General features: G+C 33.7%; 1 protein-coding gene across 1 annotated transcript in view; it reads left to right on the top strand.

Annotated features, from left to right (window-relative positions):
- Positions 1-16,626, top strand: part of DYNC2H1 (dynein cytoplasmic 2 heavy chain 1) — a 367,421-nt gene that overhangs the window by 60,693 nt on the left and 290,102 nt on the right. The window contains exons 33-39 of the mRNA XM_061204011.1: positions 566-748; positions 1,303-1,485; positions 3,178-3,401; positions 4,151-4,266; positions 12,825-13,024; positions 13,861-14,125; positions 15,435-15,642. Of these exons, the coding sequence (XP_061059994.1) occupies positions 566-748; positions 1,303-1,485; positions 3,178-3,401; positions 4,151-4,266; positions 12,825-13,024; positions 13,861-14,125; positions 15,435-15,642 (1,379 nt within the window). The remainder of the gene's footprint in view (positions 1-565; positions 749-1,302; positions 1,486-3,177; positions 3,402-4,150; positions 4,267-12,824; positions 13,025-13,860; positions 14,126-15,434; positions 15,643-16,626) is intronic.

Genomic DNA, 16,626 nt, shown 5'->3' with positions numbered 1-16,626 from the left:
ATTGGACTCTATTTCCGCTAAAATTTAGTAGAAATTTTGAGAATTATTTGATAGGTTAAGATTATTAATTTCATAAGGAATTTTTCAAATTAATTATACTTTGAGGTTTCCAAAGTAGTTCTGATTTTTGAAGATTGTAAGATTCCAGGAAGTAATTTACATGAATTTTAAAATACAAAATAGGATGATTATTGTACATAATTATATTGAATTGTATTGGAAAGTGTATAATTGTATACAGTTTCTGGATTTGTCTGCCTTAGAGGTATATCTTTGTGACATTATCAAGAGCTTGAGAGACTATTTGGAAAACCTAACAGTATGTCAACTGAGGATAGAATAAAATACATGCTTGAGAAATAACTAAGTTTAATTCCAGTTTGCGCTTTAGAAGGTTTCTTGAATTACTAAAAAAAATTTTGTATATTTTTTCTATGTTGACAACTTTAAACTATTTGTTGCCTTTTTAACTTTTTAGCTAGAATCGCTATTTAACTACACTATATAATATTTGTACATATTGAATAGAATATGAATATTTGAAATTTATATTTCCCTTGTGTAGGGTAATGCTCCCAAGCTGGTTTACACTCCACTGACAGACAAGTGCTACTTAACTCTCACTCAAGCCATGAAGATGGGACTTGGAGGAAATCCTTACGGACCAGCTGGAACTGGAAAAACTGAATCAGTAAAGGCTTTAGGTGGACTTCTTGGAAGACAAGTTTTAGTTTTTAATTGTGATGAGGTAGAATAAATAATTATCAAATGATATAATAGTGTCTTAGATGTTTGGAATAGTTTTCACATACTTATATATGAAATGCTCTATTTTAAAATCACTCTTCTTTCAAATCACTTGAAAGTGGATTTTATTTGAGAAGTAAAATGGAGAGAGGTTGCACATAGTATAGTCCAAAAACTTTTCTAAAGAGAACTATTACATAGAAATAATTTTAAATACAGAATGAGCTTTATGTTAGAGGAAAAATCTTAAATTCTGATTAAGTTACCATTTTCAAAACATTATGTGTATTTTGACTTAAAGAATAACTGAAACAAAATCTTATACTTGTTTAGTTCTGTGTACTTTTCAGAACACTTTCACATGAATTATTTTGTTTACTCCTTGAAACCATCCTAGGTTTTGAAAGAGTAGCTATTTAATCTCTGCTTAAAAAAGAACTAAAGAGGCATAGATGGGTGAAATGATTACCTTCTCACTAAATGACATAAAGTATTAATTATTATTAGAGATTTTAATTATTTTTACTGAATATAATTTTTATTGTTATTTTTAAGGGCATCGATGTGAAGTCAATGGGACGAATATTTGTTGGTTTGGTAAAGTGTGGGGCCTGGGGTTGTTTTGATGAATTCAATAGACTAGAAGAATCTGTACTGTCAGCAGTTTCTATGCAAATCCAGACAATTCAAGATGCTTTGAAGAATCATAGAACTGTATGTGAACTGCTTGGCAAGGAGGTATAGCATATATCGGGAACTTAAAGAATTAAACTATTTTATAAGACTTTGTGTTACTCATACTCAGGCAAATAGTCTATCTTTATTTCTCCTGGCACCTCTGTTTCTAATTTGTGACCAGTGTGTTAAACCTTTTTACCTGTGAATTGTCTCTGAGTTTCTTACCCTTTTTGGGTCCCATTTCCACCATTCATCTTCAAACTTTCGATATTGAATAATCCAGTTATAATAATATTTGCTAACATTTATCAAACACTCTATGCCACTGTGCTTAGTGCTTTTATGCATTGTTTCATTTAGTACTCATAACAATCCTTTGAGTTAGGTACTATTATATTTTTTTAACTTTAAGGATGAGGAAACTAGGGCTTGATATGTTAAACGTAAGAAGTGGAGCTGGACATCGAACCCACGTCTGTCTAATTCTGAAATTCATGTTTTTAATCACTATTCTATATGAATCTTAAAACAATAAATACTTAACTATTCTTCTGTTGCTCACTTCTCCCCATAGGAGGTATACATTCATTGTCATTAGAATGTAAACTTATTTGTATATAAAACATAGATTTCTCTATATAATGTGTAATGTTGAATACACTGAAAGTTGAAAGAACTGTGAAATTATCCTCTTCCCCATAATAACATTTTCCCAATACAAGTTTTTCAGGGTAGGCCAAGAAAGTAGGACCAGTTCTAACTTGCCTGTTACTTACATGATGTTTCAATTCTTTCTTCACAAAGAAAAGAGAAATTCTTCAGTTTTTACCTCTCTGCCATCAAAATTTATTTTCTTCCCTGTTCATTTTTTGTCATTTCCTCCTCTTAGAAAGAAAAATTGTCCTTTTTCCCAACTCAAACTAATTTTTCCATCTATACTTTGGAATCTGCTTCCCAGGGACCTTCTCTTCAGAGTTATCTCTGTCCTTCTACCCATTTCTCATTGGCTTTTAAACATAATCACATATCTTCCTTCTTAATAATATATAATATTATATTAGATATAATGATACTGTAATATAATGTTTAGTATAATTAAAACATAAGCAGACCTTCCCTTAATTCATCTTTCCTTCCAACCACACTTTTTGTTTTCTTTCCTTTATAGCCAGGTTTTTTACTCTAGGTATTTCTACTTCCTTATTGCCCATTCATTGTTTACACATTATAATTCTGCTTTTCTATTCTTAGTGCTTTGTTGAAAATGCTCCTACTAGATACTCTCATGATATTTTGCTCTTTGCTGTCATAGCATTTATTAACTATGATTGCTTCTTTCTAATATTCAATAGACTATAAACTCCAGAAGGGCATAAACTATTACTGACTTTAGTTCAGAGTTGTGTTGTCTCTGTGTACTTAGCCTAACACAAGGCTAACACAAAGTGCCTAACACAAGGAAGGCTTTTAGTAAACATATGTTGAATGAATGAATAGACATTCAAACTAGTTACCATCACTTAAACTTTCAGCCTCAAAAAACTGATTATAAAGAGCCTCTATAAAGTAGTATAGTTCCTAAGGAGTTTATTATATGTTGAGTAAGAAGATGTTTAGCACACTAGTGGTTGCTTTTTGCTAAGGTATAAGATGTATGTGTAGAAATATGTCACAATAAAACTTCTATTTGCAATATGTTTTATAGTTATAGTTTCAAATATTTGATGCCTATGTTTTAAATTAATATTTCAGGTAGAAATAAATTCTAATTCTGGAATTTTTATCACTATGAATCCTGCTGGAAAAGGTTATGGAGGAAGACAAAAACTGCCTGATAATCTTAAACAGCTTTTCAGGCCAGTAGCCATGTCTCGTCCAGACAATGAGCTTATTGCAGAAGTTATTCTCTATTCAGAAGGCTTTAAAGATGCTAAAGTGTTGGGCAGAAAATTGGTAGCTATCTTCAATCTATCCAGGTGAGTTTTCCTGTTATAAATATTTTAATATTTTGTAGTTCCAATGATTGATCAGGGTTATTAATGACCATTTTCCACATTTGTCCAATTTACCTATTCAGTGATTTTCATATTGGTGATTTTCATAAGTACAATTTTATATTGTACTCAAGGTGTTGGTAAGAAAGGTTTTGGTTTGAATAACAGAAACATCTGGCTCAAAACTACTTGTTTTTCATAAATACTATTAATTCAATTTCACTTTTTTTCTGCAAAATGATACTTAATAAACTTATTTACCAGCTGACCACTCAAAGCCTACTGTTCTTTGGAGGGAATCTTTCACAATTTTTTTTTTTTTTATGTCTGATTTCTAGTAATAGAGATTGAGTTTTAGCTTCTTTGGGCAACCTAGAATTCTGGTCCATATCACTTAAGAGATAGTGAGAACTAGAGTGTCAGAGATTGAGAACAAGATGGATCGATTAAAGACTTTAGGAATAAAAGTAACAGGTGGTTATCATTTAGTGTCTTCATTAAGATGATAGCCAGTTTGTGAAAGGTTTATCCTGATCCTTGAGAACCATCCATCTTTAACATTTTACTTGAGTGATTATTTTGTGTTGCTTGGTTCCTTTTTATAAACTAATGTAATATTAGGACTTATTTCTGTGTGTTAGTAGTTAGATTCTGTATTTCTTTTAATATGATTACAAAAATAATTTCTTATAGCTATTTGATGATTTATGATTTCCATGTCTTTACCTAAGAGAACTTTTGACACCTCAGCAACATTATGACTGGGGTTTGAGAGCTTTGAAGACAGTTCTGAGAGGAAGTGGAAATCTTCTTAGACAGCTGAAGAAAACTAGTGTTAAACAAAAAGGTATGATTCATTATGCCAAATATAATCTTATTTTTTAAAATAAGTTTTAATTTAGTATAGTTTTAGATTTATATAAAAGTTATACATATAGTATAGAGGGTTTCTGAATATTACGTTCTCCCAGTTTCTCCTGTTAACATCTTACATTAGTATTGTACATTTATTGAAACTAATGAACCAACATTGATCCATAATTTTTTAATAAAGTCCATAATTTATTGAGATCTTTCCTAATTTTTACCTATGTCTCATCATAACTTTTAAACATGCATTAAATATTAAATAGTTTTGGTATATAGAGGAATAGTCTAGTCCACTTGTTCTCAATCTTTAACAGGCATTAGAGTCACCTAGAGGCTTGTTAAAACACAGATTGTTGGACCCCACGCCCAAAGTTCCTGAATCGGTAGGTCTGGAATAGAGTCTGAAAATTTGTCTAGTCTTAAAACAAGAACAGAAACCTTAGAATCACATGGAGATTTTCTCTTTCAAAGATAGTATACCAAACAAAATTACCCTTTTACTTTTTTTTTTTTTGAATTTTTAAATTTAATCTTGTTTATTTTTTTATACAGCAGGTTCTTATTAGTCATCCATTTTATACACATCAGTGTATACATGTCAATTCCAATCTCCCAATTCATCACAACACCACCATCCCCACCCCACTGCAGTTTTCCCCCCTTAGTGTCCATACGTTTGTTCTCTACATCTGTGTCTCACTTTCTGCCCTGCAGACCGGTTCATCTGTACCATTTTTCTAGGTTCCACATATATGCGTTAATATACGATATTTGCTTTTCTCTTTCTGACTTACTTCACTCTGTATGACAGTCTCTATATCCATCCACATCTCTACAAATGACCCAATTTAGTTCCTTTTTATGGCTGAGTAATATTCCATTGTATATATGTACCACATCTTCTTTATCCATTCATCTGTCGTTGGGCATTTAGGTTGCTTCCATGACCTGGCTATTGTAAATAGAGCTGCAATGAACATTGGGGTGCATGTGTCTTTTTGAATTATGGTTTTCTCTGGGTATGTGCCCAGTAGTGGGATTGCTGGGTCATATGGTAATTCTATTTTTAGTTTTTTAAGGAACCTCCATACTGTTCTCCATAGTGGCTGTATCAATTTACATTCCCACCAACAGTGCAAGAGGGTTCCCTTTTCTCCACACCCTCTCCAGCGTTTGTTGTTTGTAGATTTTCTGATGATGCCCATTCTAACTGGTGTGAGGTGATACCTCATTGTAATTTTGATTTGCATTACTCTAATAATCTTTTCATGTGCTTCTTGGCCATCTGTATGTCTTCTTTGGAGAAATGTCTATTTAGGTCTTCTGCCCATTTTTTGGATTGGGTTGTTTGTTTTTTCAATATTGAGCTGCATGAGCTGTTTATATATTTTGGAGATTGATCCTTTGTCCATTAATTCATTTGCAAATATTTTTTCCCATTCTGAGGGTTGTCTTTTCGTCTTGTTTATGGTTTCCTTTGCTGTGCAAAAGCTTTTAAGTTTCATTAGGTCCCATTTGTTTATTTTTGTTTTTATTTCCATTACTCTAGGAGGTGGATCAAAAAAGATCTTGCTGGGATTTATGTCAAAGAGTGTTCTTCCTATGTTTTCCTCTAAGAGTTTTATAGTGTCCGGCCTTACATTTAGGTCTCTAATCAATTTTGAGTTTTTTTTGGTGTATGGTGTTAGGGAGTGTTCTAATTTCATTCTTTTGCATGTAGCTGTCCAGTTTTCCCAGCATAACTTATTGAAGAGACTGTCTTTTCTCCATTGTATATCCTTGCCTCCTTTGTCATAGGTTAGCTGACCATAGGTGTGTGGGTTTATCTCTGGGCTTTCTATCTTGTTCCAGTGATCTATATTTCTGTTTTTTGGCCAGTACCATATTGTCTGGATTACTGTAGCTTTGTATTATAGTCTGAAGTCAGGGAGTCTGATTCCTCCAGCTCCGCTTTTTTCCCTCAAGACTGCTTTGGCTATTCGGGGTCTTCTGTGTCTCCATACAAATTTTAAGATTTTTTGTTCTAGTTCTGTAAAAAATGCCATTGGTAATTTGATAGGGATTGCATTGAATCTGTAGATTGCTTTGGGTAGTATAGTCATTTTCAGAATATTGATTCTTCCAATCCAAGAACATGGTATATCTCTCCATCTGTTGGTATCATCTTTAATTTCTTTCATCAGTGTCTTATAGTTTCCTGCATACAGGTCTTTTGTCTCCCTAGGTAGGTTTATTCCTAGGTATTTTATTCTTTTTGTTGCAATGGTAAATGGGAGTGTTTCCTTAATTTCTCTTTCAGATTTTTCATCATTAGTATATAGGAATGCAAGAGATTTCTGTGCATTAATTTTGTATCCTGCAACTTTACCAAATTCATTGATTAGCTCTAGTAGTTTTCTGTTGGCATCTTTAGGATTCTCTATGTATAGTATCATGTCATCTGCAAACAGTGACAGTTTTACTTCTTCTTTTCCAATTTGTATTCCTTTTATTTCTTTTTCTTCTTTGATTGCCGTGACTTGGACTTCCAAAACTATGTTCAATAATAGTGGTGAGAGTGGACATCCTTGTCTCGTTCCTGATCTTAGAGGAAATGCTTTCAGTTTTTCACCATTGAGAATGATGTTTGCTGTGGGTTTGTCGTAAATGGCCTTTATTATGATGAGGTAGTTTCCCTCTATGCACACTTTCTGGAGAGTTTTTATCATAAAAGGGTGTTGAATTTTGTGAAAAGCTTTTTCTGCATCTATTGAGATGATCATATGGTTTTTCTTCTTCAATTTGTTAATATGGTGTATCACATTGATTGATTTGCGTATAATGAAGAACCCTTGCATCCCTGGGATAAATCCCACTTGATCGTGGTGTATGATCCTTTTAATGTGTTGTTGGATTCTGTTTGCTAGTATTTTGTTGAGGTTTTTCGCATCTATGTTCATCAGTGATATTGGTCAGTAATTTTCTTTTTTTGTAGTATCTTTGTCTGGTTTTGGTATCAGGGTGATGGTGGCCTCATAGAATGAGTTTGAGAGTGTTCCTTACTTCACAATTTTTTGGAAGAGTTTGAGAAGGATGGGTGTTAACTCTTCTCTAAATGTTTGATAGAATTCACCTGTGAAGCCATCTGGTCCTGGACTTTTGTTTGTTGGAAGATTTTTAATTACAGTTTCAATTTCATTACTTGTGATTGGTCTGTTCATATTTTCTATTTCTTCCTGGTTCAGTCTTGGAAGGTTATACCTTTCTAAGAATTTGTCCATTTCTTCCAGGTTGTCCATTTTATTGGCATACAGTTGCTTGTAGTAGTCTCTTAGGATGCTTTGTATTTCTGCAGTGTCTGTTGTAACTTCTCCTTTTTCATTTTTAATTTTATTGATTTGAGTCCTCTCCCTCTTTTTCTTAATGAGTCTGGTTAATGGTTTATCAATTTTGTTTATCTTCTCAAAGAACCAGCTTTTAGTTTTATTGATCTTTGCTATTGTTGTCTTTGTTTCTATTTCATTTATTTCTGCTCTGATCTTTATGATTTCTTTCCTTCTGCTAACTTTGGGTTTTGTTTGTTCTTCTTTCTCTAGTTCCTTTAGGTGTAAGGTTAGATTGTTTATTTGAGATTTTTCTTGTTTCTTGAGGTACGCTTGTATAGCTATAAAGTTCCCTCTTAGAACTGCTTTTGCTGTATCCCATAGGTTTTGGATCGTCGTGTTTTCATTGTCATTTGTCTCTAGGTATTTTTTGATTTCCTCTTTGTTTTCTTCAGTGATCTCTTGGTTATTTAGTAACGTATTGTTTACCCTCCATGTGTTTGTGTTTTTTTTACCTTTTTTCCCCTGTAATTCATTTCTAATCTCATAGCGTTGTGGTCAGAAAAGATGCTTGATATAATTTCAATTTTCTTAAATTTACTGAGGCTTGATTTGTGACCCAAAATGTGATCTATCCTGGAGAATGTTCTGTGCGCACTTGAGAAGAAAGTGTAATTTGCTGCTTTAGGATGGAATGTCCTATAAATATCAATTAAATCTGTCTGGTCTATTGTGTCATTTAAAGCTTCTGTTTCCTTATTTATTTTCACTTTGGATGATCTGTCCATTGGTGTAAGTGAGGTGTTAAAGTCCCCCACTATTACTGTGTTACTGTCGATTTCCTCTTTTATAGCTGTTAGCAGTTGCCTTATGTATTGAGGTGCTCCTATGTTGGGTGCATATATATTTATAATTGTTATATCTTCTTCTTGGATTGATCCATTGATCATTATGTAGTGTCCTTTCTTGTCTCTTGTAACATTCCTTATTTTAAAGTCTATTTTATCTGATATGAGTATTGCTACTCCAGCTTTCTTTCGATTTCCATTTGCATGGAGTATCTTTTTCCATCCCCTCACTTTCAGTCTGTATGTGTCCCTAGGTCTGAAGTGGGTCTATTGTCGACAGCATATATATGGGTCTTGTTTTTGTATCCATTCAGCAAGCCTGTGTCTTTTGGTTGGAGCATTTAATCCATTCACGTTTAAGGTAATTATCGATATGTATGTTCCTATGACTATTTTCTTAATCGTTTTGGGTTTGTTTTTGTAGGTCCTTTTCTTCTCTTGTGTTTCCTACTTAGAGAAGTTCCTTTAGCATTTGTTGTAGAGTTGGTTTGGTGGTGCTGAATTCTCATAGCTTTTGCTTGTCTTTAAAGCTTTTGATTTCTCCATTGAATCTGAATGAGATTCTTGCTGGGTAGAGTAATCTTGGTTATAGGTTCTTCCCTTTCATCAGTTTAAGTATATCATGCCACTCCCTTCTGGCTTGTAGAGTTTCTGCTGAGAAATCAGCTGTTAACCTTATGGGTGTTACCTTGTATGTTATCTGTCATTTTTTCCTTGCTGCTTTCAATAATTTTTCTTTGTCTTGAATTTTTGCCAGTTTGATTATTATGTCTCGGCGTGTTTCTCCTTGGGTTTATCTTGTATGGGACTCTCTGTGCTTCCTGGACTTGGGTGGCTATTTCCTTTCACATGTTAGGGAAGTTTTTGACTAATCTCTTCAAATATTTTCTCTGGTCCTTTCTCTCTCTCTTCTCCTTCTGGGACCCCTATAATATGAATGTCATTGTGTTTAATGTTTTCCCAGAGGTCGCTTAGGCTGTCTTCATTTCTTTTCATTCTTTTTTCTTTATTCTGTTCTGTAGCAGTGAATCCCACCATTCTGTCTTCCAGGTCACTTATCCGTTCTTCTGCCTCAGTTATTCTGCTGTTGATTCCTTCTAGTGTATTTTTCATTTCAGTTATTGTATTCATCTCTATTTGTTTGTTCTTTAATTCTTCTAGGTCTTTGTTAAACATTTCTTGCATCTTCTCGATCTTTGCCTCCATTCTTTTTCCGAGGTCCTGGATCAACTTCACTATCATTATTCTGAATTCTTTTTCTGGAAAGTTGCCTATCTCCACTTCATTTAGTTGTTTTTCTGGGGTTTTTTCTTGTTCCTTCATCTGGTACGTAGCCCTCTGCCTTTTCATCTTGTCTATCTTTCTGTGAATGTGGTTTTTGTTCCACAGGCTGCAGGATTGTAGTTCTTCTTGCTTCTGCTGTCTGCCCTATGGTGGATAAGGCTATCTAAGAGTGTTGTGCAAGTTTCCTGATGGGAGGGACTTGTGGTGGGTAGAGCTGGCTGTTGCTCTGGTGGGCAGAGCTCAGTAAAACTTTCATCTGCTTCACTGCTGTTGGGTGGGGCTGGGTTCCCTCCCTGTTGGTTCTTTGGCCTGAGTCGACCCAACGCTGGAGCCTGCAGGCTCTTTGGTGGGGCTAATGGCAGACCCTGGGAGGGCTCTCGCCAAGTAGTACTTCCCAGAACTTCTGCAGCCAGTGTCCTTGTCCTCATGGTGAGCCACAGCCACCCACCACCTCTGCAGGATACCCTCCAACACTAGCAGGTAGGTCTTGTTCAGTCTCCCCTGGGGTCACTGCTCCTTCCCTTGGTCCCGATGTGCACACTACTTTGTATGTGCCCTCCAAGAGTGGAGTCTCTGTTTCCCCCAGTCCTGTCAGAGTCATCCAATCAAATCTCGCTAGCCTTCAAAGTCTGATTCTCTAGGAATTCCTCCTCCCGTTGCCGGACCCCCTGGTTCGGAAACATCATGTGGGGCTCAGAACCTTCACTCCAGTGGGTGGATTTCTGTGGTATGTTTTCTCCAGTCTGTGAGTCTCCCACCCAGCAGTTATGGGATTTGATTTTATTGTGATTGTGCCCCTCCTACCATCTCATTGTGGCTTCTCCTTTGTCTTTGGATGTGGGTTATCTTTTTCCGTGAGTTCTAGTGTCTTCCTGTTGATGATTGTTCAGCAGTTAGTTGTGATTCTGGTGTTCTCGCTAGAGGGAGTGAGAGCACGTCCTTCTACTCCATCATCTTGGTTCAGGCTCCAAAATTACCCTTTTAAAGAAATATTTTAAGATTACAAGAAAGTACCTTTTTTTAAATTAATTATTTAAGCTGCTCTGGGTCTTAGTTGCGGCATGCGGGCTTCTTAGTTGTGGTATGTGGGCTTCTTAGTTGTGGCATGTGAACTCTTAGTTGCGACATGCATGCGGGATCTAGTTCCCCGACCAGGGATTGAACTCAGGCCTCCTGTGTTGGAGAGTGTGAAGTCTTACCCACTGGACCACCAGGGAAGTCTCAAAAGTACCTTTGAATGCAAGAATAATTTTAGATTTATTACAGTAAAGTTGCAAAGTTAGCATTTCCATCATTTCCCTCTTATTTGCTGTGGTACATTTGTCAAAACTGGGAAACTGAGGCTGGTACATTACTATTAACTAAGCTCCAGACTTCATTTGGATTTCACCTGCTATATCATTAATGTCCTCTTTCTGTTCCAAGATTGAATCTAGGGTGCCATGTTGCATTAAGTTGTCATGTCTCCTTAAGTCTCCTCTGCTCTGTGACAGTTTCTCAGTCTGTTTTTGTATTCATGACCCTGACAGGGTCCTAGCCAGATATCATGCAGACTCTTCCTCAGTCTGGGTTTTTTTCCTGATATTTAACTCATGATTCGATTGAGTTGTGAACATTTGGAAAAACATACTGCAGAGGTGGAGTGCCCTTCTTAAGTCATTTTAGTGCGTACATAATAACCATTTGACATCACTGGTGATGTTCACCTTCATTACTTATGTTAATGTTTGCCAGGTTTCTCTACTGTAAAGTTGTTATTTTCCCCTTTCCCTACTCTCTTCTTTGGAAGCCAGTTACTAAATCTGGCTCACCTTGAAAGTGGGGAGACAAGGATTAAGCTCTACCTCTTAGAGGGGGGGAGTATCTGCATATATTATTTGAAACTCTTCTGTAAAGAAGATTTGTCTCTTCTTTTCCATGATGTATTTATTAAATCATTTATTTAGATCAGTATGGACTTGTGCATATTTTTTTATATTTTACCACTTTTTCTCCCCATTTATATAAAGTAAGTTATTACCCCCACCCATTGATGTTTGCCTTCATGAAAGGCTGAATATTCAGCCTCTAGGTTGCTATTAAAATTTAAGTTAGATCACCATGTAAATAAGATAACATAAGAAAGAAGACTACATGAAATTACCTATTTGGACTTTAAATGATCAAAATATACATCTTAAAAAAGGAAACTACAGCTTTTTTATTAGGTTGGCATATGCCAGGGCAGATAAGGTATTTGTTGAAGTACTTAGATTACCATTTTTCAGTTGTCTATTCTGGTGATTTTCATGAAATATATAAACCATACCTGTAGTAAATAAAGATGGCTTATTTATGAGTTCAGTGCTTTAAATAAACTCTAGTGCAGCCAAGCCTCTTTATATATATTTAAAGATAGAAATATTAAACAATTATAGAGAAATACCAGACTAAAAATAGTTTCTTGCCTTTATATAGGTATCTGATCAATTAGTAGCTAATATCCTTGAAAAAATAAGACTCTGGCAATATTAGTATTTACATTTGGTTTAAGAATAGATTCATGAACCAGTTTTGAGCAACACTGATCAAAGATTTTTGCTCAGTTTGTTAGTTTTTAGTTTTAGGACAAAAATCTCTGTGAGGCAAATATGCTGGTGTATTTGGAAAGATACCTAAATCTGGAATTAAATCCCACCTATAATACTTAATGCTCTCTCAGATAAGTCATTTAAACCCTTAGAGACTTAATGTTCTCATGTGTAAAATTGGAATAATAATAGAAATACTTCCTTACTCTATACAGTTGTTATAAGGATTACATCAGAATGGTAAAGTACTATGCAAAGAAATGTGTTAATGATTTTTATTATTAATTAAAGTCTGGGTACCCTGGGATTCAAATTCTATGAAAAATAGTCCAAAACTCAGTAATACTTGTTTTTCAGCACTTAAAAAGTAGTTAAGTAAGCTTGCCAATTCACATGATAGCATATGTCTTTAAATGTTACTAAATTCTAGTGCATCATTTAATTACTAATAATGCATATCAAGGCACGTAAAAACTTTTTATAGTCATTAGATTCATAACTAATAATTTTAAAATGAAACTTTTTCTCTAGTTAATGAAAGTCATATTGTGGTACAAGCACTGAGGCTTAATACAATGTCAAAGTTTACATTTGCTGATTGCACTCGGTTTGATGCACTGATTAAAGATGTGTTTCCTGGAATTGACTTTAAAGAAGTAGAATATGATGAACTGAATGCTGCATTAAAGCAAGTCTTTGAGGAGGCCAATTATGAAATCATATCCAATCAGGTAACTGTCAAGAATACTTCATAATATATTGATCCTTTCTCCTAGTTAATTCTTTATGAACTGTCTTTATCTTTTATCTTTCAACTTATCTTTCATCTTTCAACTTAAATCTTACTCAGTCATGGAAGCCTTCCCTAATTTTCAAGTCCAAATTAGGTCCCCTTGCTATGTGCTTTCCTTACCTTTGTTGTATATACATATTTAATGTTTAGTTGCACACTTTATTAATATTTGATTAATATTAATATTTGATTCTCCCCCACCAGATAGTAGTCTCCATGAAAGGTGGGATCCATGTCTGTTTTGCCATTTTATTCCTAGTGCCTGTTACGGAGCCTGGCACATAATAGATCCATCATATGTGTCTTTGATAGTTGATTATGTATGATTTAGTTTAACTTTGACAATTTCTTAGGAGAACTTCACTTTAGTAGGTCTTTTTATGTAGCACAAATACATGTTCAAAATGAATACTTTTTCCTCAGGTTTTTTTTTTGGAGAGAGACAGGGTATAAATGAATGAATGAATCAGCAAAGTGAATAAAATATTGAGTATATTTTATTTGAATGAATGAGTGAGTGAAGACAATAGTGAACATATTGTATTGTCAACTTGGAAAGCATACTTCTTTTTTTATAAAGAAATATGAATTTAAAGATCACATTGTAAATATATTGATTTATTTAGTAATTCTTTTATTTAAGGCTTTATCTTCCATTGAAGAAATAAAAGGCTTAATTTATGTTTGAAATAGAACAACTATTATCGAATGAGAGTAGAACTGTGTATGATTGTACACTATAAATCATATATGAACATGTTTCTTTTCTACTAGATCAAGAAGGCTTTAGAATTGTATGAACAATTACGCCAGAGGATGGGAGTTGTTATTGTTGGTCCAAGTGGTGCTGGAAAATCAACTCTTTGGAGAATGTTAAGGGCAGCACTTTGTAAAATTGGCAAAGTGGTAAAACAATATACCATGAATCCCAAAGCTATGCCTAGACATCAATTATTAGGCCATATTGACATGGATACAAGGGAATGGTCTGATGGTGTTTTGACAAATAGTGCTCGCCAAGTAGTTCGAGAACCTCAAGGTTGGTCTCTATTGTGTGATTCATTGATTTACTTAATAATTTTTAGAGGATGATAGAGGTTGTCTATAATGCTATCCTTTTTAAGTCTTATACATGACCATAAACTGCCGTATAGTGATCTACTTTGATATTTTACTTTGGAGGGGTGAAGACATGCTATCATTTTTACCTGTTACTCCATAGCAACTTTTATTATAATAGAAACTCAGAGTAATCTGGGTGAATCGTAGTTTACAGCTAGATTAATTTACTGAATAAACATAATATCTTTGATTGCTGAATTGATATTATAATACCTCATAAATAAGCAAGATAACAAGTTTTTATTTGGGATTAAAATTGGTATGTGTGTCTGAACTTACCAGTTTGAATACAGTGCTTTCAATAATTTTGAAAATTTGAGTCATAAAATAGTAGACTTTCTGGTCTAAATTTTTTGGCTTGGTGTTTAACAGAATTCTTGGTCAGACTCCCTACTTTTTGTTAGATCATAATTTAATTAATAGTTGTTTTTCTAAGCCAGTGAATGAAAGGTTTAGAATGTCTTAAGACATTGGAAGGGATTTTCAGTGTATAGTGTCTTCATTTTCAATGTAGTTGATATTATCACACTAAATAAAAACCAGATATACCTGTACTTGTTTCTCACACTTTTATGGGTGATATTTTCTTCTTTGAATTGTTTCAGAGGTCCAAGAACAACTTGAAACCACTTTCGTCTTAGGAAATATATATTAAAAACAGTTTGTTTTGGAAAGACTTGTGTATACAACTTGTTCACTGCTTCTCCCCTTTGAAGTCACCTTTTTATATATCAAAGAAATTTGACAGTGGTGTATTTTTTATTTCTCATGTAGGACACTAAAGAGTAGGTTTCTCATATTTTCTAAAAGTGCTATTACATAGCAAGCATTCATACATTCTAATGACATGGTAGAAGACAAAAGTCTAAGGAATATCTCACAAGCTTGTGGAAATAGAAATACCTAGGTCTTGCAAACCATGTTTTCTTTTACTGAGATTCCAGTTCTGTATGTTCATAGATAAATAGAACCTTATTACAGAGTATGTAACTGGGTCTCTGACCAGCTGAGCCAGGATTGCCCATGGGTTCTCCACACATTTGTATTGTGTAAATTCACATGAAAAATTTCAACTTGTTCAACTTTTTGTTCTTTATATTCGGCTTCAGAAGTATAAAATAATATGGAAATTACTTCTAAAGAATAAGTGATAATTATTTTATTCTTTATTTTGAATTATTATCATTGCATTTATTTTTATCTCTACTTTTTTTGTTTGAAAATAGATGTCAGCTCATGGATAATCTGTGATGGTGATATTGACCCTGAATGGATAGAATCTCTGAATTCTGTTCTGGATGATAATCGACTACTCACTATGCCCAATGGAGAAAGAATTCAGTTTGGCCCAAATGTTAACTTTGTATTTGAAACTCATGATTTAAGTTGTGCCTCACCAGCCACAATATCTAGAATGGGAATGATCTTTCTTAGGTGAGAGCATTTGCATACATTGTATTAGAATATTCTTCAATTATTATTTTGGTTTCACAGCTAAGTGAAATAAGTGATGTATGAGTAATGTGTGAATATTTGTTTTCCTCATTCTTATTAACTTCTTTTTTGTTTGTTTGTTTGTTGGGTTTTAATTCAGAGAGTTCCTGTTTATTGCAGTTGAATTATTTCAGCAGTGTAGTTGTATCACAATTACTAAATAATTATTTTTTGTTTACTTAAATTAAACAGCAAGTATTTAATTTGTTTTCTTCTTTTTTCTATAACTTTTATTTAAATATTATGATTGAGTTCAGAGAAGTTTTACAAATTGGAAACCTCTTTACTTAATATTTTCTTTCTTCAGTGTATTTGGAAGAGGCTTGAAGAGCAAAAATGAATAACAAACTGATTTTAGATTTCATATACAGTAGTCACATACTACAACATGGATATTTGAGCCAATTTCTTCCCAAAATGAGTAATTAGAAAGTTTTCTTTTACCTTTTGAATTTGTGTTTTAGAATTTGATATTTATCGGTCCATATAAAGTTCTCTACTCTTTTAGAATCATTTGAAACCATTTTCAATGTCATATGGCACATGATAGGGTTATCAAGTTCATTCAGATTATTTCCAAAATTATTTAATTGCTTACTTCTTTGGTAATATTGTAGGAAACATTTATATTAAACTAACCATGAACTCCCAATTAATATTTTGAGGTATTCATTATTTAAAAAATAATACAGCATTGGGTTTATAGCTTTTGTAGCAGTATCTCACACAATTTATCTTATTTATTCAATGTAGTCTTATAATCTTGTGAGAAAAATAGGATAAAAGGGAAGTTTATCACTAAATTTTAAAATATTTATTGAATGCCAGTTACCTATATGACGTTAAGTTAGGCATTTTAGGAGAGACAGCAAGAAAGGACTAAAGCTAACAGTTATGAAGGGCTTATATTTATGAAGAGCTTGT

This window comes from Eubalaena glacialis, chromosome 10 (assembly GCF_028564815.1).
Source record: "Eubalaena glacialis isolate mEubGla1 chromosome 10, mEubGla1.1.hap2.+ XY, whole genome shotgun sequence".
NCBI classification, from domain to species: domain Eukaryota; kingdom Metazoa; phylum Chordata; class Mammalia; order Artiodactyla; family Balaenidae; genus Eubalaena; species Eubalaena glacialis.
Note: the sequence above shows the minus strand (reverse complement) of the source record. Positions and strands in the feature narration are given on the sequence as shown.